The sequence below is a fragment of the Pseudorca crassidens genome, chromosome 11 (genome assembly GCF_039906515.1).
Source record: "Pseudorca crassidens isolate mPseCra1 chromosome 11, mPseCra1.hap1, whole genome shotgun sequence".
Taxonomy (NCBI): domain Eukaryota; kingdom Metazoa; phylum Chordata; class Mammalia; order Artiodactyla; family Delphinidae; genus Pseudorca; species Pseudorca crassidens.
In genome coordinates, this window is record NC_090306.1 from 14474548 (window position 1) to 14500947 (window position 26400).

The 26400-nt window shown below is 38.0% G+C and overlaps 1 protein-coding gene across 4 annotated transcripts in view; it reads left to right on the top strand.

Annotated features, from left to right (window-relative positions):
* PIK3C2G (phosphatidylinositol-4-phosphate 3-kinase catalytic subunit type 2 gamma) overlaps nucleotides 1-26400 on the top strand; it is a 328047-nt gene that overhangs the window by 144598 nt on the left and 157049 nt on the right. For all 4 annotated transcript variants that reach the window (XM_067695808.1, XM_067695810.1, XM_067695811.1 and 1 more), the window contains one exon: nucleotides 24177-24357. In XM_067695808.1, the coding sequence (XP_067551909.1) occupies nucleotides 24177-24357 (181 nt within the window). The remainder of the gene's footprint in view (nucleotides 1-24176; nucleotides 24358-26400) is intronic.

A 26400-nucleotide genomic window follows, 5' to 3' on the forward strand; every position in this document is an offset into this window, starting at 1 on the left:
CGCTCCCTTCTGGCTTGCAGAGTTTCTGCTGAAAGATCAGCTGTTACCCTTGTGGGGATTCCCTTGTATGGTATTTGTTGTTTTTCCCTTGCTGCTTTTAATATTTTTTCTTTGTATTGAATTTTTTTTTTTTTTTTTTTTTTGCGGTACGCGGGCCTCTCACCGCTGTGGCCTCTCCCGTTGTGGAGCACAGGCTCCAGACGCGCAGGCCCAGAGGCCATGGCTCACAGGCCCAGCTGCTCCGCGGCACACCAGATCCTCCCGGACTGGGTCATGAACCCGCGTCCCCTGCATCGGCAGGCGGACTCTCAACCACTGCGCCACCAGGGAAGCCCTGTATTGACTTTTTGATAGTTTGATTAATATGTGTCTTGGCGTGTTTCTCCTTGGATTTATCCTGTATGGGACTCTCTGTGCTTCTTGGACTTAATTAACTATTTCCTTTCCCATATTAGGGAAGTTTTCAACTATAATCTCTTCAAATATTTTCTCAGTCCCTTTATTTTTCTCTTCTTCTTCTGCGACCCCTAAAAATTGAATGTTGGTGCGTTTAATGTTGTCCCAGAGGTCTCTGAGACTGTCCTCAATTCTTTTCATTCTTTTTTCTTTATTCTGCTGTGCAGTAGTTTTTTCCACCATTTTATCTTCCAGGTCACTTATCCCTTCTTCTGCCTCAGTTATTCTGCTATTGAGCCCTTCTAGAGAATTTTTAATTTCATTTATTGTGTTGTTCATCACTGTTTGTTTGCTCTTTAGTTCTTCTAGGTCCTTGTTAAACGTTTCTTGTATTTTCTCATTCTATTTCCACGATTTTGGATCATCTTTTCTATCATTATTCTGAATATCATTATTCTTTTTCAGGTAGACTGCCTATTTCCTCTTCATTTGTTAGGTCTGGTGGGTTTTTAAGTTGCTACTTCATCTGCTGTGTGTTTCTCTGTCTTCTCATTTTGCTTAACTTACTGTGCTTGAGGTCTCCTTTTTGCAGGCTGCCAGTTCGTAGTTCCCGTTGTTTTTGGTGTCTGCCCCCAGTGGCTAAGGTTGGTTCAATGGGTTGTGTAGGCTTCCTGGTGGAGGGGACTAGTGCCTGTGCTCTGGTGGGTGAGGCTGGATCTTGTCTTTCTCGTGGGCAGGATTGCATCCGGTGGTGTGTTTTGGGGTGTCTGTGGCCTTATTATGATTTTAAGCAGCCTCTCTGCTAATGGGTGGGGTTGTGTTCCTGTCTTGCTAGTTGTTTGGCATAGAGTGTCCAACACTGTAGCTTGCTGGACATTGAGTGGAGCTGGGTCTTGGCGTTGCGATGGAGATGTCTGGGAGATTTTCGCCATTTGATATTGCGTGGAGCCGGGAGGCCTCTTGTGGACCAACGTCCTGAACTTGGCTCTCCCACCTCAGAGGCAGAGCCCTGATGCCTGGCTGGAGCACCAAGAGCCTGTCATCCACATGGCTCAGACTAACAGGGAGAAAAAAAAGAAAGAAAGAGGGCTTCGCTGGTGGCGCAATGGTTGAGAGTCTGCCTGCTGATGCAGGGGACACGGGTTCGTGCCCCAGTCCGGGAGATCCCACATGCCGCGGAGTGGCTAGGCCCGTGGGCCATGGCCGCTGAGCTTCCGCGTCCGGAGACTGCGCTCTGCAACAGGAGAGGCCACAACAGTGAGAGGCCCGTGTACCGCAAAAAAAAAAAAAAAAGAAAGAAAGAATAAAATAAAATGTTATTAAAATAATAAATAATTATTAAAAAAAATTTTTAAGTAATAAAAAAAAATGAAGAGAGCAACCAAACCAAATAACAAATCCACCAATGATAACAAGCACTAAAAACTGTACTTAAAAAAAAAACAAAAAAAAACCGGACAGACAGAACCCTAGGACAGATGGTAAAGGCAAAGCTATACAGACAAAATCACACACAGAAACATACACACTCATAAAAAGAGAAAAAGGGAAAAAAATATGTATATCGTTGCTTCCAAAATCAACCTCCTCAATTTGTGATGATTCATTGTCTATTCTGGTATTCTACAGATGCAGGGTACATCAAGTTGACTGTGGAGATTTAATCCACTGCTCCTGAGGCTGCTGGAAGAGATTTCCCTTTCTCTTCTTTGTTCGCACAGCTCCCGGGGTTCCGCTTTGGATTTGGCCCTGCCTCTGGGTATAGGTCGCCTGTGGGCGTCTGTTCTTCGCTCAGACAGGACAGGGTTAAAGGAGCAGCTGTTTCAGGAGCTCTGGCGCTCTATGTACTGATTTAAAACTATCTAAAGATGTTCTATGACATTTCAAAAGGAACATGCATTCTGTGTGTATAATATGCTACTATTCTTGACCTCATATCTTTTCCATATTCACATTTTTTAACATATAATTTAGTGCCAGTCCGTCATTTAATTATTTTATCCTAAGAAGGGAATAAACTCGAAGAAGATCTGGCCTTGTGTCTTGTGTTTGCCTCTCCAGACCCATTCTCCGCCCTCCACCCTGCCCTCTGCCCTGTGAGGCTGACCGGCATGGACAGCTTCCAGAGTCTCTTTTGCCTTTGGTTGGATACAGCCAATGAGCAGCCCCAGCAGGCTATTACAGGGAAAGAAGAAAGTGAAGTTGGGGTATATGTTCATTCCCTTTCTCCCTCTGTGAGGCTGTCCTTCAGTTGACTGTGTCTTCACTGCTCCTCACACGGTCACTGACTCTTTCCTGAGGTCCCGTTACTGCTCCCACACCTCAGGCCTAAGAGTGTTAACAGTTCCACTGTTAGTGGCCCCAACTTATTCCCTGTTCAAAGTGGTTTCCCATCATCCCACTCATATCTTTTTCAGTAGTCTCATAACACTTTCCTCAAATTATTTACATGGACATTGTTCCCTGTTGGGACCCTGACTGTTACAGCGAAGGAAGTAGGTTTTGTTGTTGCTTGTTGTTGTTTTGTTACAATTAATATATAGGAATGAGCAAAAGTAAATATTTAATTGTTGTCATGAACCATGTACCATGAATCATCACAGTCAGAGATTTATGTTAACTTCAAAAGTATATATGTGTTAAGATAGTCTTTGTTCAAAATAAAGTACACTCTGTTTAGTCTGCTGGTTTTCACAGGCCTTGTTTTCTCTTTCTTTTTTTTTTTATTTGATTGCTAGATGTTTTTGCTAGTTAATAGCACATACGTAGAATAAAGAGTAGATGGAGTTGAATGAAATTCTTTCATTTAGAAGGGACAAAAATTATATGAATATCTCCTTGTAGGTAGAGATCTTAAACCTCTTCAGTTTCTTCCCAGTGCTCCATGGTGCTTCACCTTGATTCAGTGATTAAATACAGATATTGAACTACATACTGCAGTTAACTGTTGCATTATAATATAAGGGTACTCATTGGTACCCTCACTTGATTCGAGTATCAGGTGATCATTTTTCTCTTATGACCACATAACGTCATGAAAGAAGAATGAATTCCACAACATATAGCAATTGTCAGTGGCACTTTTTACTTGTGCCTGGTTAAGTAGATTTATGTTATTTTGGATGGCAGAATCCTATCATTATAATTCTTTGTAATAATATAGGAAGTAACCATGAAGAATTTTTGTCCAGACAGATGGTCCAGACAAACAGTGGTTATCTGGTGACAGAACACTTTAAAAAGCTGGCAAACATAAAAGTGTGTTGTGCATTTTCATTTATAAAAATATGAGTTCCAAATTTTTAGCTTTTTCTGTGATGTCTAGTATGTTACTTGGCAGATATTTTCTCAAAATGCACACACACACACGCGCACACACAGCATTTTATGTGTCTCTTCAAGTTAAAGGTAATTTTTTAAAGTAATGGAAAAGCAGATGTTATTCTTTTAAATGTGCTACAGAGGGAGTATTTCGAAAATGCTATGTTTGTTTGGATATGTTTTCAAAACTAAGTGGATTTGTTGCCAAAAATTATATAAAAGTATTTCCTGCAAAATCTCTCATATCTGTGTACTTTTAAAACTTGGGGATAGAATTTTCTAACTTGCATTAAAATTTTACAAATAAAGAATTTAAAAGTATAAAAGTGCAACAACTTCCACTAGCTTGTAAGAACAACTAGCAGCTATAGATTAACTATATTAAAAATCTCTAGCAAAATTTTTTAAATGTTTGCTTAGCTGTTAGATAGTATTATTATAAATTATTATTATTAAAATACACCTGTGATAGTGCAGACTCTTATGTCTTTCCCCCACTTGGATCTATGCATCTTTGTGATGGGTCTTTTCTAGTAATGAAACCAAGTAGACCAGATATTGAAGCCAGACCTTGGCACCATAAAGCAGTAAACTTTAAGAACTTAAAATATATATACAATGGAATATTACTCAGCCGTAAAAAGAAACAAAATTGAGTTATTCGTAGTGAGGCGGATGGACCTAGAGTCTGTCATACAGAGTGAAGTAAGTCAGAAAGAGAAAAACAAATACCATATGCTAACACATATATATGGAATTTTAAAAAATGGTACTAATAAATCTAGTGGCAGGGCAGGAATAAAGGCATAGACATAGAGAATGGACTTGAGAACACGGGGAGGCGGGGGAAGCTGGGACAAAGTGAGAGTAGCCTCAACACATATACACTACTGAATGTAAAACAGATAGCTAGTGGGAAGCAGCAGCATAGCACAGGGAGATGAGCTCAGTGTTTTGCAATGACCTAGAGACATAGGATAGGGAGGGTGGGAGGGAGGCTTAAGAGGGAGGGGATATGGGGATATATGTACGCATATGACTGATTCACTGTTGTACAGCAGAAACTAACACAGTATTGTGAAGCAATTATACTCCAATAAAGATCTATTAAAAAATATAATGCAGAATATTCAATAATATAATTCTCACCAATTAGTATTAGTAATAATGTTTAGAAAGAGCAAAAAATGCAACTTGGTTGATACATACAATGGAATTAAAATTATTTTTAAATACTATTTTCTTTTTATCCTATTCTATCTTTTATATGTTTTATAATGTAACATATTAGTATGGAAGAATATGCATATAACTCTTAAATTAACTTATATATCTGAGAGTTGCTCCACAATTTTTTCTTTATGAGAAGTGTATGATGTAAAAGTTTGGTGATCTGTGGTTGTAATACTTGGCTTATAGGTCCTGAGTGTTGGGGTTAGGGCCTAAAATTCAACACAGTAATTCAAGGTAACACTCTTATCTTGAGTTAATGGCAATACTGAACATTGGAAACTGCCCTTAGGAATTTTCTTACAGGTGTTGATTCTGAAGAACAATTGTGAAGCAACAAAGAGAGACCTTCTTTCATCTTTGTTTTATTCTTTTTAAGTAAAAAAAGAAAGAGGAAGTAATTTGCCATTGAAATAATTTGTGCAAGTAAACACAGGTCAGTTAGCTTTCAATGTAAATTTTAATTAGTGTTCTGACTCAGTGCCTAATTTGAATGTTGTTAGTTGTGTGGTTTGGAGTATTCCATGCCAAGGTTTACTTCTGTTTGTTAGGAAGAGCCAAGAGTTGGCTTAACTCCACCCCAGTGCTTAGCTTATTAATGCAAAAGCTCCTTGTGGCCTTAAGTGCTATAAAAATGCCATTGCATACTTATATGATATACATCTTCTTTACAAAACAGTTTTTGTACTAATTTCTTCTAGCAAGTGAAAATTATTAGTATTCATTCACTCATTCATTCATTCATTTAATTAACACATGAATTAATGAATGCCTACTATATATTAAGCACTATTTCATGTGCTGGAGATAATAGTAGTAAACAAATTAAAAACTCTGTCCCTCATAGAGCTTACATGCTAGTGGAGGAGACAGACAATAAACAAGATAAATAAAGTGTATAAAATGTTCTATTGTGATAAATACTAAAATGGAACCATGTTGAGAAGTTGCAATTTTAGGTGGGGCATCCAGGTAAGACCTCTCTGAGAAGAAGACTTTTGAGTTAAAGATCTTTCAGGGAACCAGCCATGAAGCTATTGGGTGCAGCGCATTCTATGCTGAGAAAACAAAATGCAAAGGTATCACAGTGTGAGTGGAAGGTATCAAAGTATGATGGCATGTTAGGGAACTCTGAGAAGCTGGTGTGGTCATGCTAGGTGTGCACAGGAAAAGGAAACAGACCAGGCAGGCCCTTATAGATCTCTGTAAGGTGGCTGAGTATCTGAATTAGAGTAACTCCATTAATAGGATCATTTTGTCTGCTGTTTTGAAATAGAATCAAGGGGGGAAGGGCAAAAGCAGAAAAGTCACATGTTCTTAGGAGGCTACTGCAATAATCAGGTGAGAAATTGTACTGCATTAGATGAAGGTGTAGCAGTAAAGTGCTAAGATTATATTCTAATTTTGAATTTAGAATTCAGAAATTTCAGAATTTTCTATTCTAAATGTGAACGTAAAGCCAACAGAAGGTACTGATGAATTGAAAGTGAGGTATAGGGCTTCCCTGGTGGCGCAGTGGCTGAGAGTCCACCTGCTAATGCAGGGGACACCAGTTCGTGCCCCGGTCCGGGAAGATCCCACATGCCACGGAGCGGCTGGGCCCATGAGCCATGGTCGCTGGGCCTGCGCGTCCGGAGCCTGTGCTCCGCAATGGGAGAGGCCACAACAGTGAGAGGCCCGCGTACCACAAAAAAAAAAGAAAGTGAGGTATATTCATTATCTAATACTGGGTAACAAATTACTCCAACATCTTCCTGGCTTAAAAACCATATTTATTATCTTACTCTTTCTGGGGATCAGGAATTCAGGCAGAGCTTAGCTGGACCTTTTGCTTCAGGGTTTCTTTCTCAAGAGGCCGTAACCAAGGTGTCAGCCTGGGATGCACAGTCATCTCAAGATTTAGCTGGAACAGAATTTACTTCCAAGTTGACTCAAAGTAATTGTTGACAAGATTCAGCTCCTTGCCAGGAGACCTTATTCATCAGAGCAATCATAATAAAATGGCCAGAGAAAATGCCAGCAACACGAAAGTCAGAGTTTTATAATATAATCGTAGAAGTGACATCCCATCACCTTTGTCATATTCTATCAGTTGAGAGCAAGTCACTAGGTTCAGCCAACACTCAAGAGAGAGGATTCCACAAGGGCATGGACACCAGAAGGGCATCATTGAGAACCATATCAGAAGATGCCTCCCACTAGGGGTAAGAGGGGGAAAAAAAGAGCCAGGAGCCAGGAATGGCTTCAATGTAAATAATAGTCAATAGGATCATCTTATTTGACAAAGTTTATTTTGGAGTTTAAAATCTTGCGTGTTTTTTTTTTCTTGAATTGCAGAGTTTGAATTGCAGTTCATTTTAAATTCAAAATCTTCATGATACCTTTTTATTTAAGGACTTTCTGCCTCCATTCTTAATATGTCAGAGACATTTGCCTTGTGCCATCTTTTCTTCACCATTTTTTTTAACCATTCTGGAGTTCCCAGAAGTAGCCCAGAAATCTTGATTGGGGTTCAAATGTGCTCATTATTGGGTTACAGGGCAGTAACACAGAGTCCTTGACCTCAAAAAGACCTCAACAGAGGCAATTGTTTACTAGTCAGAGATTTAAGGAAAGCTAGACACAAGTTTAGGAAGAAATTAAGTTCTCAAAAGGTTAAATAATTTGTCCAAGGCCATACTGCTAGTAAGGCAGATCTGGATTTGAGCCTGTACATCTGTGCCTTTCTTATTTTACAGTCCATCCTCTTTACACAGCAATGTTCAGTTTTTAAGAGTTTTGTATTCCTGAGAGACAAAACCAACACCCTTGAAGCCATCGAACAGTGGTTACTTGCAATGCATTTTAATGTGAAATGAGAATAAAATTGAAACCAAGAAAAAGGAGCAAGCAGGGTAGATTGGAGTAGAGAAATCGGCTAGAAGGAAACAAGGTAAAATGGAGCCTTGAAAAATGGATAGGATAAAATATGCATATTATATTGTCCTTTGTGGTTTGTGCATAGGAAATTATTAGATAAATGTGAAAGTAAGATTAATATCAGCAGAGAATAGTTAAATGCTTTTGCCTGATTCTTCAAATTTGCATATTACCTCTCTCTTTCTGAATTTACTTTTATTTATGGTGGTAACTAAGGGAGTAGAAAAAACAGATACGAACACAGTATTCCTACATCATCCCTCCAATACAGAAAAATAATTTAAAAATCCTTCTTTAGTGGCCATCAGGAAATTATACCGTTGATGGCTTTTGGCCATCGGGAAATTATACTATTATGTAGACTATCAATGATATAGCTCATTCTTTAGTGCTACTAGCATTGGCCTCAGTTCTGTGTGAGTCCGTTTCTACCTGACTAAACCACATACATCATTGATTTTGGAAAATGTATGTATCTTCATATAGTTCCAAAAAACTTCCCCAGTGTTTTATGTTGCAAGTATAAGGTCCCAAACTCTCCTTCTTTGTAATGTGTTTATCTGTGCTTATTCTAAAGCTTTTCAATCTCTATTAAGTAAGAATAAGGTGCGCTGAGTTTTTTTTTAATGGAAGGCCACATCTTTTATTTGAGACTGTCTTTCAGTCAGAATGAATCTAGTGATACTCATGGCAGAGCTGCCAATCCTTGGACTTTCTAACATGAAAAATGGCAAATTAGACTTTGTACATGGATCTAGAGTTGTGTTAATTATCTAGATAGTAAATAAAACCTAATCAGAAGCTTAACATTATTTAACGAATCAATATACGATATGGTATTTTTTGTTTGTTTAGTTGGTTGGTTTTTGTCAAGTTAAAAAAAAACTATACCACGCATTCCTTTTACAATCTTTTTTTCCTTTTTAATGTTAACCATTTATTTTATATCAGTGTTCAAAAGATAAGATTTAAACATCTTAAATTTTATGGGCTAGCCCCTCCCATTTACTACCTTCATCTTATCCACTGTAATCAAGTTTAATTTTATAGAGATGAAAGGATAGAAAATTTTAGGGATAGATCTTCCAATTGCTTTTAATTTTCAAAAGTGGATTGAACATTTTAATATATTACATATTTTAAGGAATGAAAGAAATATTAACATGAATTAACAGCTGTCCAGCCATACTGTATTATTTAGAACAAATTTCCATCCCTCCAAACAATTTGCCTATATAACGAGCAATGGATTAAATCAAGAGAATAAGTAAATTTCACGGTTAGTCTTGTTACATCAAATGCTTAGTACTGTGCCTGGCATGTTGTAGATGCTTATTATGTATAAATGTTGAATGAATTTTTCAAATAGATTAGTGACAAGTGCTCAGTAGATGTAGTAGGCAGAATTCTAAGATGACCCGCAATGACCCCTGCCCTTGTAAGATCCCCTGCCTTTCAATGGAAAGAAGCTGTGAATATGATATCACTCCTGTGATTATGTTACATTACAGGCATATCTCAGAGATACTGAAGGTTCAGTTCCAGACAACCACAATAAAGCGAATATCACAATAAAGCAAGTCACACAAACTTTTTGGTTTCCCAGTACATATAAAAGTATGTTTACTTTATACTGTAGTCTATTAAGTATGCAATAGCATTATGTCTAAAAATAGAGTATATATCTTAATTTAAAAATACTTTATTGGTAAAACTTGTTACCAATCATCTGAGCCTTCAGTGAGTTGTAATCTTTCTACTGGTGGAGGTTCTTGCCTCGATGCTGATGGCTGCTGACTGATCAGGATGGTAGTTGCTGAAGATTGGGGTGGCCGTGGCAGTTTCTCAAAATAAGATAACAATGAAGTTTGCAGCATGGTTTGACCCTTCTTTTCATGAATAATTTCTCTGTAGCACGCAATGTTGTTTGATAGCATTTTAACCACAGCAGAACTTCTTTCAAAATTAAAGTCAGTCCTCTCAAACCCTGCCACTGCTTGATCAACTAAGTTTATGTAATATTCTAAATCCTTTGTTGTCATTTCAACAATCCATTAAGTTCACCACCTTAGGTAGGCACGGTCATGGTGCCCCAAAACAATTACAATGGTAACATCAAACATTACTGATCACAGGCCACTATAACAAATATATAATAATGAAAAAGTCTAAAATATTGTGAGAATTACCAGAATGTGACACAGAGACACGAAGTGAGCAAATGCTGTTGCAAAAATGGCGCCGATAGACTTATTCAAAGCGGGGTTGCCACAGATTTTGAACTTGTAAAAAAATACAGTACCTGGGAAGCACAATAAAGCAAAGCGCAGTAAAATGAAGTATGCCTGTATATGGCAAAAGGGAGATTATCCTGAGTGGGCCTGACCAATCAGTTGAGCCCTTATTAGCAGAGTTTCCCGTAGCTGGCAGAAGATGAAGTCACTACAACAATTCCAAGTGTGAGAGGGAATCAATGTGAGGAGATGCTCTATAGCTAACTTTGAAGGTGGAGGGGACCATGTGCCAAGAAATGATAATGACCTCTACTTGCTGAGAGTGACCCCAACTGATAGCCAGTAAGGGAATGGAGACTTCAGTTCTACAACCACGAGGATCTGAATTCTGACAGTGATCTGAATGAGCTTGGAGGCAAATTTTTCCCCAGAGTCTCCAGAGGATTACTCAGTCTGGCCAATACATGGATTTCAGCATTATGATACCCTGAACAGACTACCCAGCCACGCCATGCTCGGACTGCTGATCCATAGCTAATACGTGGCCATTGTCTTAAGCCACTAAGTTTATAGCCTATCAGCTCTCATTCTCATTAAAATCTGAGAAAAAGAATGCTTGGGGAAAGAGAGTTTGAAGAAGATTATCATCTGGAAACCCTCAGCTAATCTTTTTTTAAAAATATGTAACTGCTTCTCAGACAATCCTTAAATCTTATAATATAGATCCCCATAAATAATTGTATGTAGAAGTGCATATGTTTGGCACAAGTCAGTCCAATGTGAGTTGTTTTAGCCACTCACCTAATTCTAAGGCATTTAGGAAAAGGAAAAGGAGACTAGCCTACATGAGGAACTAATTAATAAAGTAACCTGCATTAGGAAGCAGCTATTTTGTTGAAAACTTCCTTTTACTACAGCAGAAGCCTCAAGGAAATGTTCATGGGAAAGGGTGAGAAAGAAATTTCTACTATTTAGGTATTGATCCCTGTGAATGTATAGACTGCTTCACTCCTTTATATTATGTAGTGGGTATCTTTCCTATTAGGAACCATTAAATTCAAATCTCAATACTTGGATTTTATATTGGAAATGCATTAGTTTTGTTGAGATTCATTTCTAGTCTGTTGAATGTTTAACCTGTGCCTAAATTGAACTCTTTTTTAATGAAATATACTTAATATAACCAAGTCTGTAGTGTGTAGAGAATCACTGTTATTAAGCTACATCAGATGCTATATTGAAGCTCTGAATCTAAGGCCAGAAAGGGAAGGTTTCTTTTCTTTTAATGAGTTTTCTACAATGTTATATTTATTCAGGCAGCATGACAGTAGTTAAAAACAGAGGCTTTGGATTCAGGTAGATGTGAACTTCAGTCTGACACTCAGTAGTTTTGTGACTGTGAAAATGTATCTTAACCTCTCTGAGATCTAGTTACTTAATATGCAAAACAGGATGATTAAAAATATTGCTTCATAAGATGTTAATTAGGATTAATTGAGATCATGCATATAAAGCACTTAGCACAATGCCTAGAATAATTAAAGCTCTCAATATATCTTAATCTTTGTTATTATTTTTGTTGTTGTTATATCAAAACTAGAAAATGTCGATCAGCAAAAATATTTTTTTCAAGTGTCACTAATCCCAGCATTTAAGGTTAGCCCCTGTGGGAGAAGGCAGAATTTCCAGTGGTTAGGCACATAGATCCTGCACATTGATTACCAGGGTAGAATTACCAGATCTCCCACTCACTGTTTATATCACACTGAACAAATTAAACTTTCTAGGCCTTGATTTCCTCAGGTGTAGAATAGAAACTAATAATAGTACTTACTGTCTAGGTTTGGTGGGAGAATAAAATGAGTTAATATATGTAGACTGCTTAGAATAGATGCTGCAATTCAGTTGTGATATGTAAGTGTTAGCCATTAGTAGGCCTTGCTGGCAAATATTCTCCTAAATTTGTGTGATTATGTGTATTATGTGTATAATCTGTGTGTATTATATACACTCTAAAAATAATATTATATTGCAGATATTGTGTTGTACATAGCTTTATTTTAAAGATACAACTTGCCCTGAGCATCTTTCCAAAAAATAAGTACACTTTCACAATGTTATTTTTACAACTGACCAGTATTCCGTTGTTAATTAATATTGTTAATTTATTATATTAAATTTATTATGATACAATTAGCTAACCCCCTATTATTGGAAATTCAGATTGTTTCCTGTATTTTCCTATTATAGTCACCTTGAGTTGAACTTCCTTGTGCTTAAATGCTTGCATAGGTCCTTAGTTATTTCTGTGGGCTGTTTTCCAAGAGTGGAATTGCTGGAATAGAGATTGTAAATGTTTATACTTCTTTTGATCTACATTGCAAGATTACCCTTTATTAAGTAAGATTGTAGGAATTTACACTGTCACTAGCAGTGCACAAGAATGACTGTTTCCTGGACCCTCAGCCATACTTGTACTCTAACTGGTTTGATAATAACATCTAGCTGTTCAGTTCATCGTATTACAAAGGAACTTGGGTGTGGTTTTCTGTTAATTTTTCTTTAGTATTTCTTAATTTTTGAATGGTGTATTTATTTTACGAGGGATGTTATACAACTTGCATTACAAAGAATTCCATTTCTCAGTAAGGCCCAATAGCAAGTGTGTTAGTTTACTATTGCTGCTGTAACAAATTACCACCAATTTAGTTCTGGAGATTAAAAATCAGAAAATGGGTCTTATCAGGCTAAAATCAAGGTATTAGCAGAACTGCATTCCTTCCAGAGGTTCTAGGGGAGAATCTACTTCCTTGCCTTTTCTGGCTTCTAGAGGTCTGGATTGGAAAAATGAGCTCTAGGTTGGAAACTATATTAGTCTGCCAGGGCTGCCATATCAGAGTACCACAGACTGGGGGGCTGAAACAGTAAAAATTTATTTTCTTCCAATTCTGGAAGCTAGAAGTCCAAGATCAAGGTGCTGAAGGGTTGGTTACTGGTAAGACCTGAAAACAGACTTCCTGTCTTACCAACAGCCCACTGGGTCCTCACATGGCCTTTTTTCTGTGTGCATGCTTACCTGGTGTCTCTTCCTCTTCTTACGTGAACACTCGTTCTGTTGGATTATGTCCACACCCTTATGATCTCATTTAATCTTAATTACCTCTTTAAAGGCCTGTCTTCAAATACAGTCATGTTGGGAGTTAGGGCTTCAACAGAAGAATTTGGGAAGCACAATTCAGTCCATAACAGAAACATAGATCTGATGATAGGACAATCATTATTATCATTTTAGAAATGGAAAGACCGAGGTTGGAACTGCTAAGTTACTTGTGCATACAGAGAGCACTGGAGATGGAATAGGCTTAGTACTCTTTCCACATTCATACGATAGAGTGGATAGGGCGATTATCCCTGCCTGGCAAGTACAACCTGAACAACAGCATAAACAACAACAACAACATCACAGAAATCGACTGAAAATTAACCAGGTAGATTATAGAGGCTTCCTAAAACATCTGTAAGGCTGTATTGAATCTCTAAAAGGAGAGGGATTAAATGGTGCTCGCTGACTTCAGGAGACACGCTGTTTCATGACAGTGAGCAAGAATGTCCCAGAAATTTTCTGAGGACATCAAACACAGCTCCACATCTTATGGATAGTATCTCAGGGAATCTTTAATATCCTCAGAGAATAAACCACACTATCCGTGCCTCTGAAGAATGAAGAGTGAAGCGGCCGCCCCAGCTGTGATTTGAAACTGAGGTTCTGATGCGACCGGGTTCTGGGGAAACTAGGTATTTCAAAGCCAGCTTTGCCTTAGCCCTGTAAACCTGCCCCTCCAGCTGTGTTCAAACACATGACTTGTTCACTGCACAGTGTAATGATTATCCAACTTTCATCAGAGGGCTGTGCAAGAACAAAAGGCCGAGGGGTAAAGAGGATTTTTATTATTAGGTTGCTGTCCTTATGAAACATTCATATAGCAAAGGAATTGCTTTGCCATTAAAAGAAATTTTGTTAAGGAAAGTTTATGAAAAAGGTGCTTACACTGCCTTTAAAGTAACTATATATGTATTCAGAAAAAAATATATATATAAAAAAAAAGGCTGAGTTTAGGAACTCAGTTCAGAACCATATTTTCAAATGTAAGTAAGGGAAAATGTAGACATCTATTGGACTAGTTTAAAATTACACAAGCATGGATTTGAACATTAATTAGATGTCAAGCAGAATTTATTTTATTTTGGCACACGTGCTGTTGTTAATGACTCCGCATTTCTCTCCTGCCACAACTTGGAATTATTTGGAACCACAGGCCCAGTTAAGGTGGGTAGCTCAAGGCACATCTGTTGTGTGTGCACAGCTCATCAGGATTTTTAGGTTCCCAAGTGCAATCAGGGTGTTCCTTTCAATTCAGCATCTTCTCCCTCCACTCTCCTAGCCCCACTCAGCACCACCACTTGTGTAAATAAACCACAAAAGTCCAGGTCCTCTGAAGTTGTGGAGTTGGTCTCACTTTTTAAAGTGAGGAAGGACAGAGCAGAGGTGAGTGTATTACTTGCATTATCAAAGTAGATCCACATATTCTATTCTTTTTACAGGCGAGATAGGGGAGAGAAAAGTATTCCTGCTTATAAGTATTTTACACAAAATATATTTAGGTTAACAAGCTCTTCTTTAAAAGTTCAAAAAAATGTTAAAAGCAGAAAGGAAAACATTATTAGCATTTGTTGGTGGTTTTGGCAGGGAATTTGTAGGTAGAAGGACAAAATTAAATGAGGAACTTTGGAAAGAAAGAAGTCAGGAGAGCATGAGATTTCTGAGGGTTAGGAAACAGGAAGTAAGAGAAAGATATTAAAGAGAAACAATAAGAAAGTAGCAAAAAGAGAATTCCTAGATTGTGTATTAGTCTCGGGCTAAATCGTCAGCTGGTATCTATGTTAGGATATCAGGAGGTGGTGCAGCATGATGGTGAACAGCAAGGGCTTTGGAGTCAGATAAACTTGCATTTGAATCCCTGATCCACAGATAGGGTGACTTTGGGCAAGTTATTTGACCTCTATAAACCATAATATCCTCGTCTGTAAATGGAAGGAATCACGTTGCCTGGAGCAGATGTGAGGATTACCTAACACAGCTACATAAAATGCTTGGAAAATGCCTGGTATAAATGCTGGATAAGTTCATTAAGTATTACAGTCATGGAGCCCTAGAGCTGGAAGGTATCTTACCAAACGTCACAAACTCCAACATTTTACAGAGTAGGAAAGTGAAGAGCTAAAGCATTAAGTTTCTTGCCAGAGGTGATGCAAGTGGAAAATCATCTTCCAAGTCGTGTTTTACTGGTTTTTAGGACACTGTGTTAATCAGCTCAGGCTGCAATAAAAAATAACATAGACTGTGTGCCTTAAACAACAGGAATTTATTTCTCACAGTTCTGGAGGCTGGGAAGTCTGATTGAGGTGCCGGCCAATTTCAGTTCCCTGTGAGGGCCCTCTTCCTGGCTCAGGGATGGACGCTGGACACCTTCTCAGTGTCCTCACCTGGCAGAGCTCCAGTCTCTTCTTCTTATAAGGGCAATAATCTAATTATAGGACCCCACTGTCATGGCCTTATCTAAACTTAATCACCTCCCAAAGGTTCCAACTCCAGTATCATCACATTGGGAATTAGAGCTTCAACATACAAATTTTGGGTGGACACAAACATTTGGTCCATAACAGAAACAAAATATGGTGCTGTGGAAAGTGCCTGGAGCAATGGTTAAGAACTGAGGGTTCTAGTCCTAAGGACCTTAGGCAGGTCTCTTAATCTTTCAGTTTCCTCACCTAATAAATGTGATGGGTGGGAGGGATTATCTCAAAATGGGGTTCAGCTCTATGCTAATGTAATATTATTCTCTGAGGATATGAGTGTAATTTACAGTGAGAGACATGTGTTTGACTCGAGTAAGAAAAACAAGGACTAATTGGGATCCCAGGACACAACAGGAGAGAGCAGAGCAAGGTGGAGCTTTTGGCAAAGGAAGAGTGGCAGGATCTGAGAGATTCTTGGGGATCAGGGAGGGGATAAAACCAGAATGAGAAAAAAGGGAAAGGCATCACAGGAGGGTCTCATAGAAAGCTATCTCTTCTAAAGTGTGCCCAGGGCCAAAATTCCACCTGTTTTGTTTTGTTTTGTTTTAGGGTTAGTAAGCACGTAAGGAGTATAACAGTAGGGCCTGAGAGAGGTCACTGATAGCCATTCACAGCTTGGTGCTAAGCTAAGGAAAATGATTTGAATAAAATAACTTACCGTAAGCAGAAGTGTGTTTTGGAATGAGAGGAGGAAGAGAGTTTCTGCTCTCTGATATCACATCATTCAGTATATTAAACATGTGAACATTCAAATACATATGAGTAGATTGGAAAGAGTTTTATTTATTTACCTGTATCTCCCAAATTGACTATATCCCTCAGCAAGATGAGTGGGAACAGGCTCTGATTGCTAATTATAGATTTAAGAATCTTATGCAGGGAAACTTACCTGCTCAGCATAGTTTTTTTTTTTTTTCCTTCATAGCTTCCAGATGATCCTAAGAGAGCAACACTGCAGTGTAACAGTCATCCTGATTACAAGTGTGTACGCAAACTGGGCACCATCTATGGCTAGTTTTCATTCAGAAAAATACCATTTAAGCTTATAATTAACTATGCAACTGGTCATAACTGTTAAAGATTTTGATATGATGATAAAGTATCAATTATAATAGTAAATATATACCTATGTATCCACATATATTCAGTGTTAATAACCTATTTCTTGATGAAACAACTTTGATTTCTTGAACACAGTTCTGTGCTTAACAATGATCTTCCACAAATGAAGCCAGAATCGGCAGTGCTCTATAAGAGCAGTGAGTGGCTGCACGGGGATGAAGAAAGGCAAAAAGACAAATCTCAGCCAGCTCTCTGAAGAGCTGGGGAGCAAGATTCCCCAGTTTTTATTCTGCATGTTGAGGCTTTTTCTCTCGTGCAGTGCAATCCGTGCATTTTCCGAAGCTGTATTTCTTCCTGCACTGACTTGTAGATGTTTAACGGTCTCGCCTAATTTTCTTTAAATTGGCTGAGCTTGGTATTGGTAGGTCTCCAATAAAAGTTTTTATTATTTTAAAAATACTACTTTTGCCAAAAAAAAAAAAAAATACTACTTTTGCCATTTTACATTTTCTAATTAAAACCAGGGTAGATTCCATAGTTTCCTGGTCACTTTTAGATAACAAACTCTTCATCACTTTTGTCCAATTTAAAACTCTATTTTCTTCTCCAGTTTGACACATACCTCCTCCCCATTCTCCAGCACCAGCCAAGCTTTAGCTTGGGGGACTTGTGGTGGGGAGAATATTGTCTGCTGTTTCATTCCTCTTCTCTCTCTGTCTTTTAGTTCTAGCTTTTCTTGACTTTGGAGTGGGAAAGAAAGAGAAAGAGGAAAGTGACCCTCACACTTGTTGAGGCAAGCAAGTACAATCCCCTGTCTGTGGTCTCTGGCTTTACATCAAGGCCCGCTCTGGGTTCAGTCAAAGCTGGCTACCTCATCTGAGTGCGTACCTTGGGTAGCCTTGCAGGACTTCCCACCAGGAGATCTGCCTTTGGCTCAACCTCTTCCTACACAGGAGTGGATCACATTTAATTACTTCCATGTGTTTATTTGAACCTTGAGAAATTCACACATCCTTGCTTGGCCAGTTAGGGTGCAAAAATGCAGGCTGCTCCTTTGCTATCCTGTCTTTCAACAAACCCTCTTTTAGAGCAGAATCTAACCTGGGAATGAGGCAATAGTCTCCCATTCTTGCACACATCTGAATCAGTGGGTATCTTTGAGCTTCCCTCCTCACTGGACTTTGCAAGGATGAGTGGGGGTAGCGGATCCACTCTATCCCTCACTAAGTTGATGACTCATGACTCTCAAACAGCCCTTTCCTTCACCCCCACTTGCAAATATATACTAAAGTCCAGGAGGGGAGATAACACTTGGTGTATCATAGCCATTTTGGCCATCTCCCAATAAACCTCTAAGAGTTCTCTGACTTCCAGTTGTTTCTTTGGCTATTCTTAAAACATAGGATACCTGTTGTCTCTTTTCTTTAATCTTGGGTCTTGGTCGCCAACTCCAGGGCAGTAAAGGGAGTTCCATTAAGCATGCTGATATAGATAGATGCTTCCTTGTCCAAAACCATTGATCCCCTCCCTATTTAGCCATCTTAGTCTTTCAGCTGTTACCATTAGAGCAGACCTCAGTTTCCCAAACTGCCAGGTGTACTACCTCCCTCACTGCCCTCAGCCATCAGACCCTTTGTCTGGTAATGTGTTAGATTTGTCTAGTCCTGTGTTATATAAGTCTTTAAAAAAAGACTTGCTATTGCACTCATTAGTGCATTTTTACTCAGAGAGAATTTCCTATTAGATACTCAAACACTTGGCTGGACAGACAGCAGATAATACATAAGCCTATTCACACTTTTAAATGAGTCAAAGAGAATGTTAGTGTAACAAAATAACAATAAAATTTTAGCAGTATAACATAATATACATGTCCAGATGAACCAGATCAAATCGTTTTTGAAATACACTTTGGGGCTTTTTAGGATCCATAGAAGAAAGCCATTTTTATTACTTTTATAGTTTTTTTTATCTAAAATGTTATACTCAAATTGATCACCCATCTAATTCACCAGACTTGTCTCCAGATGACTTTTGTTTATTTTCAGTAATTAGTTTTGCCCCAAAGTATCCTCAGGGCTAACACGGGGGAGGTTTAAAAAATGTGCTCCATATTCTAAAGGCAATACAAACAAACAAATGAAAACAAAAGCAAACAAAAGGGAAAAAGAAATAATATGAAACTTGGCATATTCATTAGTTTTTACCACAGCAACAAATAGCCCCAAAGTTTCAGTGGCTTACAGCAAAAAAGACTTATTTCTCACGTATGCCGCATGCAGGCTGCAGACTTGCTGTACTTCCGCTTGGCTGCACTGGACTCCTCACAGCAATGCTCAGCTCTCTCATTCCAGCACTGAAGGAACATCCCCCAGCAGGGGCAAGCTGTTCTCGTGACAGATAGCAGAAGTACAAGAGAGCAGACCAATCCATGAGAGCACGTTTAAAGCATCCCCATGGACTTGGGCATACATTTTATCCAGTCGCATCCTGTTGGCTAAAGTGAGTCACATGGCCAATCCAGACAAGGGGTGGAGAAGTAGATGCTGTCTCTGGGGAGGCACTGGAAGTCACAGAGCAGAGTGTGGTTGTATAAGCTTCAGGGAAGAAAGCATGGAGTTGGGAAAAATAAATCTACCACATAACGTGAACACAATGGAAAAATCATAAGTATGAACTGTAACATTCTGAATTACTGTTTTTGAGGTGGTAATAAATATTAGATATATAAATTGAAATATGGGGATAAAATTAAGTCGGTTACATACCTTAAGGGCCTGTCTCTTATATTTAAGTGTTCTAAAAATGTATAAAATCTCTAGAGTATGGATTTCATTATTTTCTGAATTTATTCCCTTTTAATTGTTTTATATTCAAGTTGTTTCAAAGTGGCTTATTGACAAACATGTTGCAAAATAACTATTGATTGGAAATCACATTTCTGCAGACTTGGCCCATGTAATGCTCCTTATATACAAAATTCAAAAGAAGTTCGGTGCTATATTTCTGAAAGAGCAAATCAATATTCTAAAAATGAGCTAGTCATAGGAAACAGTTATCTTTGCAAGACAATAAAATGTATGAAGTTCCTCAGTTTAGGGAAATATTAAGTAAATCTCTCAACCAATGAGAAGTAAAATAAAGTTGTAAAGGCTAAAGAGATATATGCTTTTCACTTCTTAACACACTATTGAAACCTTAAAATTAAAAATTCCATATCAAGTATTGGATTTCAGCCTTTATATGTCCCAGGGTTATAAATACACTTGAAGAAGTCACATTTTAAAATCCACCTGTGCTCACTAAGACCTGGTCTACTGAGTCACACATCTTACTCCCCATAAAGTAGCCACCAATAGAGGAAATGGAAAGGGGAGGTCCTGGAGTGACCTGAAATCACTCATCTTCACGTGTAGCTCAGTTTTCTTCTGGATGTTGTTTCCCCTCTTCACTCACAAGAAATACACAAGAGGGTAAAAAATTTAAGGCAAGCCCTAATTTGTGGGATATTGTGCTGTTGAGAATTAAAATTAAGAGCTACACTGAAGGGAGTCATGAGGCAAGGAGGGCTGGGTTGCCATGATTAGTCTGTTCTGTCCTGCAGGTAGACTGATGAAATGAGACCTATCTGTACTTTTCCTGGGCCTCCAGCAAGTCACTCATCATGGGATCAGAAGCACTTTGTGCATGAAGAAATGGAGAAAAGCTCTTATTTCCAAGGAAAATCTCCATTTCATGCTAGCTGGGGTTTGTGTATCTGAGTCCACCACTAGCTCCTTAATTTAGGCAAATGCCTTTATGATATCCTATAGCAAATATGCTCAGTCACCTGGGTTATGTTTGCTTCTCTTCTTGCTTTTTGCCTCTCATACTCAACACTACCCTTACCTTTAATCAGCTAGATTTTATGCATTTATTCTCATTTTAATGTTGTCATTACTTACAGTCCATAAGACACCTATACAAAATAATATCAAGTTGGGCTTCCCTGGTGGCGCAGTGGTTGAGAGTCCGCCTGCCGATGCAGGGGACACGGGTTCGTGCCCTGGTCCGGGAAGATCCCACATGCCGCGGAGCGGCTGGGCCCGTGAGCCATGGCTGCTGAGCCTGCGCGTCCGGAGCCTGTGCTCCTCAATGGGAGAGGCCACAACAGTGAGAGGCCCGCGTACCACACAAAAAAATAATAATAATATCAAGTTGAACCATTTCTGGATCTCGCATACACTAGGATAAACAGGTCTCTGACATTTTGAGATTTACCTCACAGTTTGTATGTGGTCACATCGTCTGTATCTTAAAAGCCCAATCTTTCAACACCAAGTCTTACTTCATATTTCTCAGTCCCTTGACCTGAACCTAAAAAAAAGATTTTTTTTTTGAATTTGGCATAAGCAATTCTGTGTCTCCCAGTGACAGTGCCTTATGAAAAAGGTTTCTTTAATGCTTAAGGGAAAGTGGCTAGCTGTTTTCCACAGTCTTAACAAACAGAGGCAAGGGGTAAAAACTACCACATGAGGGTTTTAACCACTTCCTGATGGTGAAGGTCATTGACGTAGAATTGGCTAACTCTCCACCCAAAACTGTATAGTCCAACTTTCTCTGAATTGATTAAAATTAAAGGACATATTAATTTCTCTCATCAGTTAAAGTGACTGTGCCTAAAGACACAGGAATAGACTAACTCACCTCTGGTGGTCATCTATAACACAGTATGATTTCAATTCTGCAATTTGTAAAAAACTTTAAAGTTGGATAAAAAGCCATAGAGCTTGAACCAAATCTCACCAGGAGAGCATGTCGTAATGGCAGGAATGAGAGTTTGCATGAGGTATGTTCTATAAGGAAAATAATCACAATGGAATACACTGAGTTTTCTTCACTTTTAAATTTTTTAAAACACAGTCACATATTCTCTCTGCAAATCTCCCCTGCTCTGTTTTATTTTGAGCAAGAAATCAGACTGATTTTTTTCCCTCCTTGAATCAGCTGCTCATGAGAGAAGCATATACATTTCTCATAGAATAAGAATTGAGTATTAGGACTACTAATTAGATAATTTTGACAATTCCTATGACTCCCCACCCCTAAAATATATATTTTCTTTAAGAATTTTAGTAAAAAGTTGACTTTGTGCAGAATAACCTTTCCGTTTATCATGTGTATAGCAGTCAGGTGGTTATAGAGTTATATTTATGTACCAGAACAGGTTTTAAATATCTTTAAAAACAAGTAACTCAGTATTCAAAGTGTATGAAAATACTGGCAAGCATTGATACGGGATATAGAAATACTCTACCCATCAATTCCCTACGTCCACTGAAAACCAAGTAGACTGTACAATGGTATATTACCAAAGTCCTCAAAACACTGTGAAAATCTCTGAGGTATAATTCTGCATAAAATACCTTGAAGTTTCAGATGTGGATGCTTTCTTTGGGGCTTTCCAATTCATAATCACATAACACTCGTTTTCTTAGAGCCTCCAAATAATGGTGTGATACATTTATTGCATCTGACATTTCAAAAATCTCACCATAGAGGTGGGTTGGAAAACTTTTCATTGTCAACTATTCTTCTTACATTGAAGGTATAATTATATATGGATTATATTTTCCATCAATACATCTTTAGACCCTTGAGGGTTTTTTTGTTTTTTAATGCTTTCCAGCATTTTTCCAGCATTATTATATTTCCTTTGGTAAAGTAAAAGAGGTGCTAGGAGATAAGTGGGCTTTGTAACAATGACAAAGGAACAAGCCCTAACCTAAAAAAAAAAAAAAAAAAGTCAGGTTCATTCAATTAATTTTTTTTTTTTTAAAGAAGATGTTGGGGGTAGGAGTTTATTAATTTATTTATTATTTATTTTTGCTGTGTTGGGTCTTCGTTTCTGTGCGAGGGTTTTCTCTAGTTGTGGCAAGCGGGGGCCACTTTTCATCGCGGTGCGCGGGCCTCTCACTATCGCGGCCTCTCTTGTTGCAGAGCACAGGCTCCAGACGCGCAGGCTCAGTAGTTATGGCTCATGGGCCTAGTTGCTCCGCGGCATGTGGGATCCTCCCAGACCAGGGCTCGAACCCGTGTCCCCTGCATTAGCAGGCAGATTCTCAACCACTGCACCACCAGGGAAGCCCTCATTCAATTAATTTTTTAACTCAGATGTGTAGGAACAGAGAACGTAGAACAAATGAAAATAATGTGTTTCTTAGAGTCTCTGTAGCACAATACACATTGGGCAGCGATGCAAAATTAGGAATGCAGAATGAAACTCATCTATATATATTTTGGCTGCTAGGCATTTAATCCTTCATTTTTCAGTATTTCATTCTCACAATAACTTTCTTCTAGTCCTTTGAATGATAATTATTTTTCAGAAGAGAAGAAGATTAGAGACAAGAATTAAAGAATCAATCAAAGAGAGGTTAACATTCAAGGGAATCAGTCTTTTATTTTCAGTGTTTTAGGGCATAATAAAAAGTAAAGTTTAAGCATGTTGGAATTAATTTCAAGGCAATAGAAATTGTCACATGGCAGAAAGCGTAATCAAATAATTGTCACTGCTCCATTATCTAGCGAAATATCCTTCCCTTTTTTTGTTCTATGCCTCCCATGTTCATGATACAAGCAGACCGCCAGACAGTGACAGAAGCTGGCTTGGGGAGGCTGCAGGGTACAGATAAACTGATGTTTTTTGACTACTAGTACATGCTTTGTGCTAAGCCCTTTCAAATTAGAATAGCATTAGCTTATTCTATATTCCATACAGTTCTATGGAGTCAGAGTTATTTCTTTATTTTAACCTCAGCCCGGTTAAGTAACTGGCCTAACTTACTTGTAAGTTGTAGGGCTGAGATTTGAATCCAGAAGTGCCTGAAAATAAAAACTATGCTCTTGCCTTTACAATATCTTCTTCCAGGTAATCAAAGAGAGGTGTTGGAAGAAAGAGCAATACTTAACGTATGTGACAGTCTGGAGACATTATTTTTTGAAGAAAAGCAGAAAAATGTGGGGTTGATGGTTAGGTTGCCATATAGTGTAGTGACTAATAAATACCATTTCTAAAATGTATTTTAATAAGAAGTCAAATATATGCTCTTAAGATAAGTATTTGCTATAGAATTTAAGAAGCCTGAAAGAGGAAAAAGTGCACTGTGAACTGAAATGAGGAAAGGAAGGTCTCTTATTGATTCTTCACTCTTGGAATCTCATTAACTATCAGGTGAAACGATGACTGCCAACAAATAAACAGCATTTTCCCCAGCCTGGCCTGTTAAACTGCCCAAAGCCACCACATACAGATTAGTCTGAAACACACTTATTGTTCCTGCTAGAGGTGTTTTAAAAATCAGCTTTAGATACAAGAATTTGTTTTCTCTCCTTCAGGCTGCTAAAGGATGCACAGAATGAAGCTTATTTTAAAAGCTGGTATCAGAAGCTATTGGCTGCTCTCCAATTCTGTGCAGGAAAAGCCTTGAGTGATGAGTTTTCCAAGGAACAGAAACTCATCAAAATTCTGGGAGACATTGGTGAAAAAGTCAAATCTGCCAGTGACCCTCAAAGACAGGTTTGTTGCAAAATCAATCTTCATGTAATAAAGTTTTGTTTTATTTCTTAAACCTGGTTCAATTAACTTTGAATTTCATAACACAGAAGGTAAATTCCTTGACTACACTTTGTCATAAGACACTTAAATCGATTCTTTTGATCAAGTTTTTTTTTTCAGTTTACTATCCTAATGTTAATGATAATATCTATCACCAGGACATGACTTTTTGATCTAAATAGCCATGTAGCATAGACAGTACCTGACAAAAGGCCAATTTAAAGGCAATTTGATTTAAATGACCGGATGAAGTAATTTACTCAGAAAGGCAGCACAGTTCAGACTCATGGAAGAAGTACACAAGGGGACTTTTCAGAGTACCCTTGTCCAAGGTACAAAATCTAGGTCTAGATTTTTCTCACACTGCACTGATCAAAGTCACATTTTTAAAGACTTTTTTTTCCACAACAAATTAAGTGAATTAAATGAAAGAAATCAATAGTGGTGTGGATAGTATTGAATAATACTTTTATTCTAACATCCATGGATGATAGTCAAAATACTGTGCCTCTTTCATCACTGATTATAATAATGGATCTGGCTGTTCGTTTTCTTGCTCTAATGGAAGAACACTTGCTCTTTTTAATTAACTGCATTACTAGTTCCCTTCACTGATATAGATCATTAAGTAGGTTCTCTTAAGTTCAACATTCTAGATGCAGGGAGGTAGTGGACTGTATTCACTGTATTAAGAATCTCATTCAATAACAAGTACTTACTACAGACTAGGAGTTAAGGATAGAAAGATGCCTAAAACATGAATCTTGTTCTCAAGGGAGCTCATAGTTTCTCTCCACCCACTGTTTAAAATCAACAAGACTTTTCAACAAAATGATATGAAAATAGGCAAAGGGTCCCAGAATTTTTTCCTAGCACAAGATTTTTCTTACTGGAAGTCACTTCATTTGGTAGTAATGCCAGAAGCTATGCTACTTCACCTACCTAGGAGAAATTGGAAAATAAAAAGTATAAGCAGGGACTTTATTTTTAAATGGGAGACATATAAACTCTGTATGCACAGAAGAGCCTTAAGGCTAGCAACATGATAGGCAATGCAAAAAAAAAAAGTTCTATGATTTCACCATATTACTGCAAAATCATTAATTATTTTCTAATGGTAGACAAAAAGTTGAAAGCAAGTAAAATAAATTTGGCTTAAAATTTACAAAATTTGTGTATAGGTTTGGTCTTTATTTCTTACGTTTCAAAATCCCTCATGTATTTAAGATGCATGCTGCAGTTAGTACAGTGCCTTTTTGACTATTTACATCACGTTCCAGTGATACTGACATTATTCTCTCAGATAAATGCATTTCTCTCACCTTGACTGGCTGCTCTTGTGATAACACCTCTTCATGTGAAAATAGAAAGAGAAAAAGAAAGAGGTGGGAGAAGCATTTATAATTTCTCACAAGTTACTGTAAGCTTTTTTCTTTTCTTTTTTTTTTTTTTAAAGCCCAGTTAAACCTAACTATATGAAGTGAAGAGATTTTAGTTAAAGAGAGCAGAGGTTCCCCTCCATGGTGCTCTTCAGGCAAATCGAGGTATAGAAAAGACAAAAGAGGAAGACAGAAAGAATGCCATTGTGGAGCTTGGCCTCATTTCTCCACCTTGTTTTGCTGGATTCTGGGAGCAGTAGATTCTATTATTTGGCAGTGAACCCGGAGTAAGAGCTAAGAAACTCTTGAGAGTTAGTTAAACACTATTAATCTGATATCCTCATTTTTAAAATTGGGCTTAAACAGTTTTCAGAGTAGGCTAAAAGGAGCTTTTTTTAAATTTTGAATTATTATTATTTCTGAATTATTGTTTTTCTCCTTTTTTGTGTCAGGGGATACACAATTCTAAAGGTGTCATTTGTGGTCTCAGACCTTCCACATGCACAGAGGACTATGGAAGGGAGTGAGTCAAGTATCAGAAATACACTTATTGACATTTAGTAAACTATTTGTTCATGTATATTACTGCTTCTGACATTTATCAACGGTCTATAATTATCTTTTT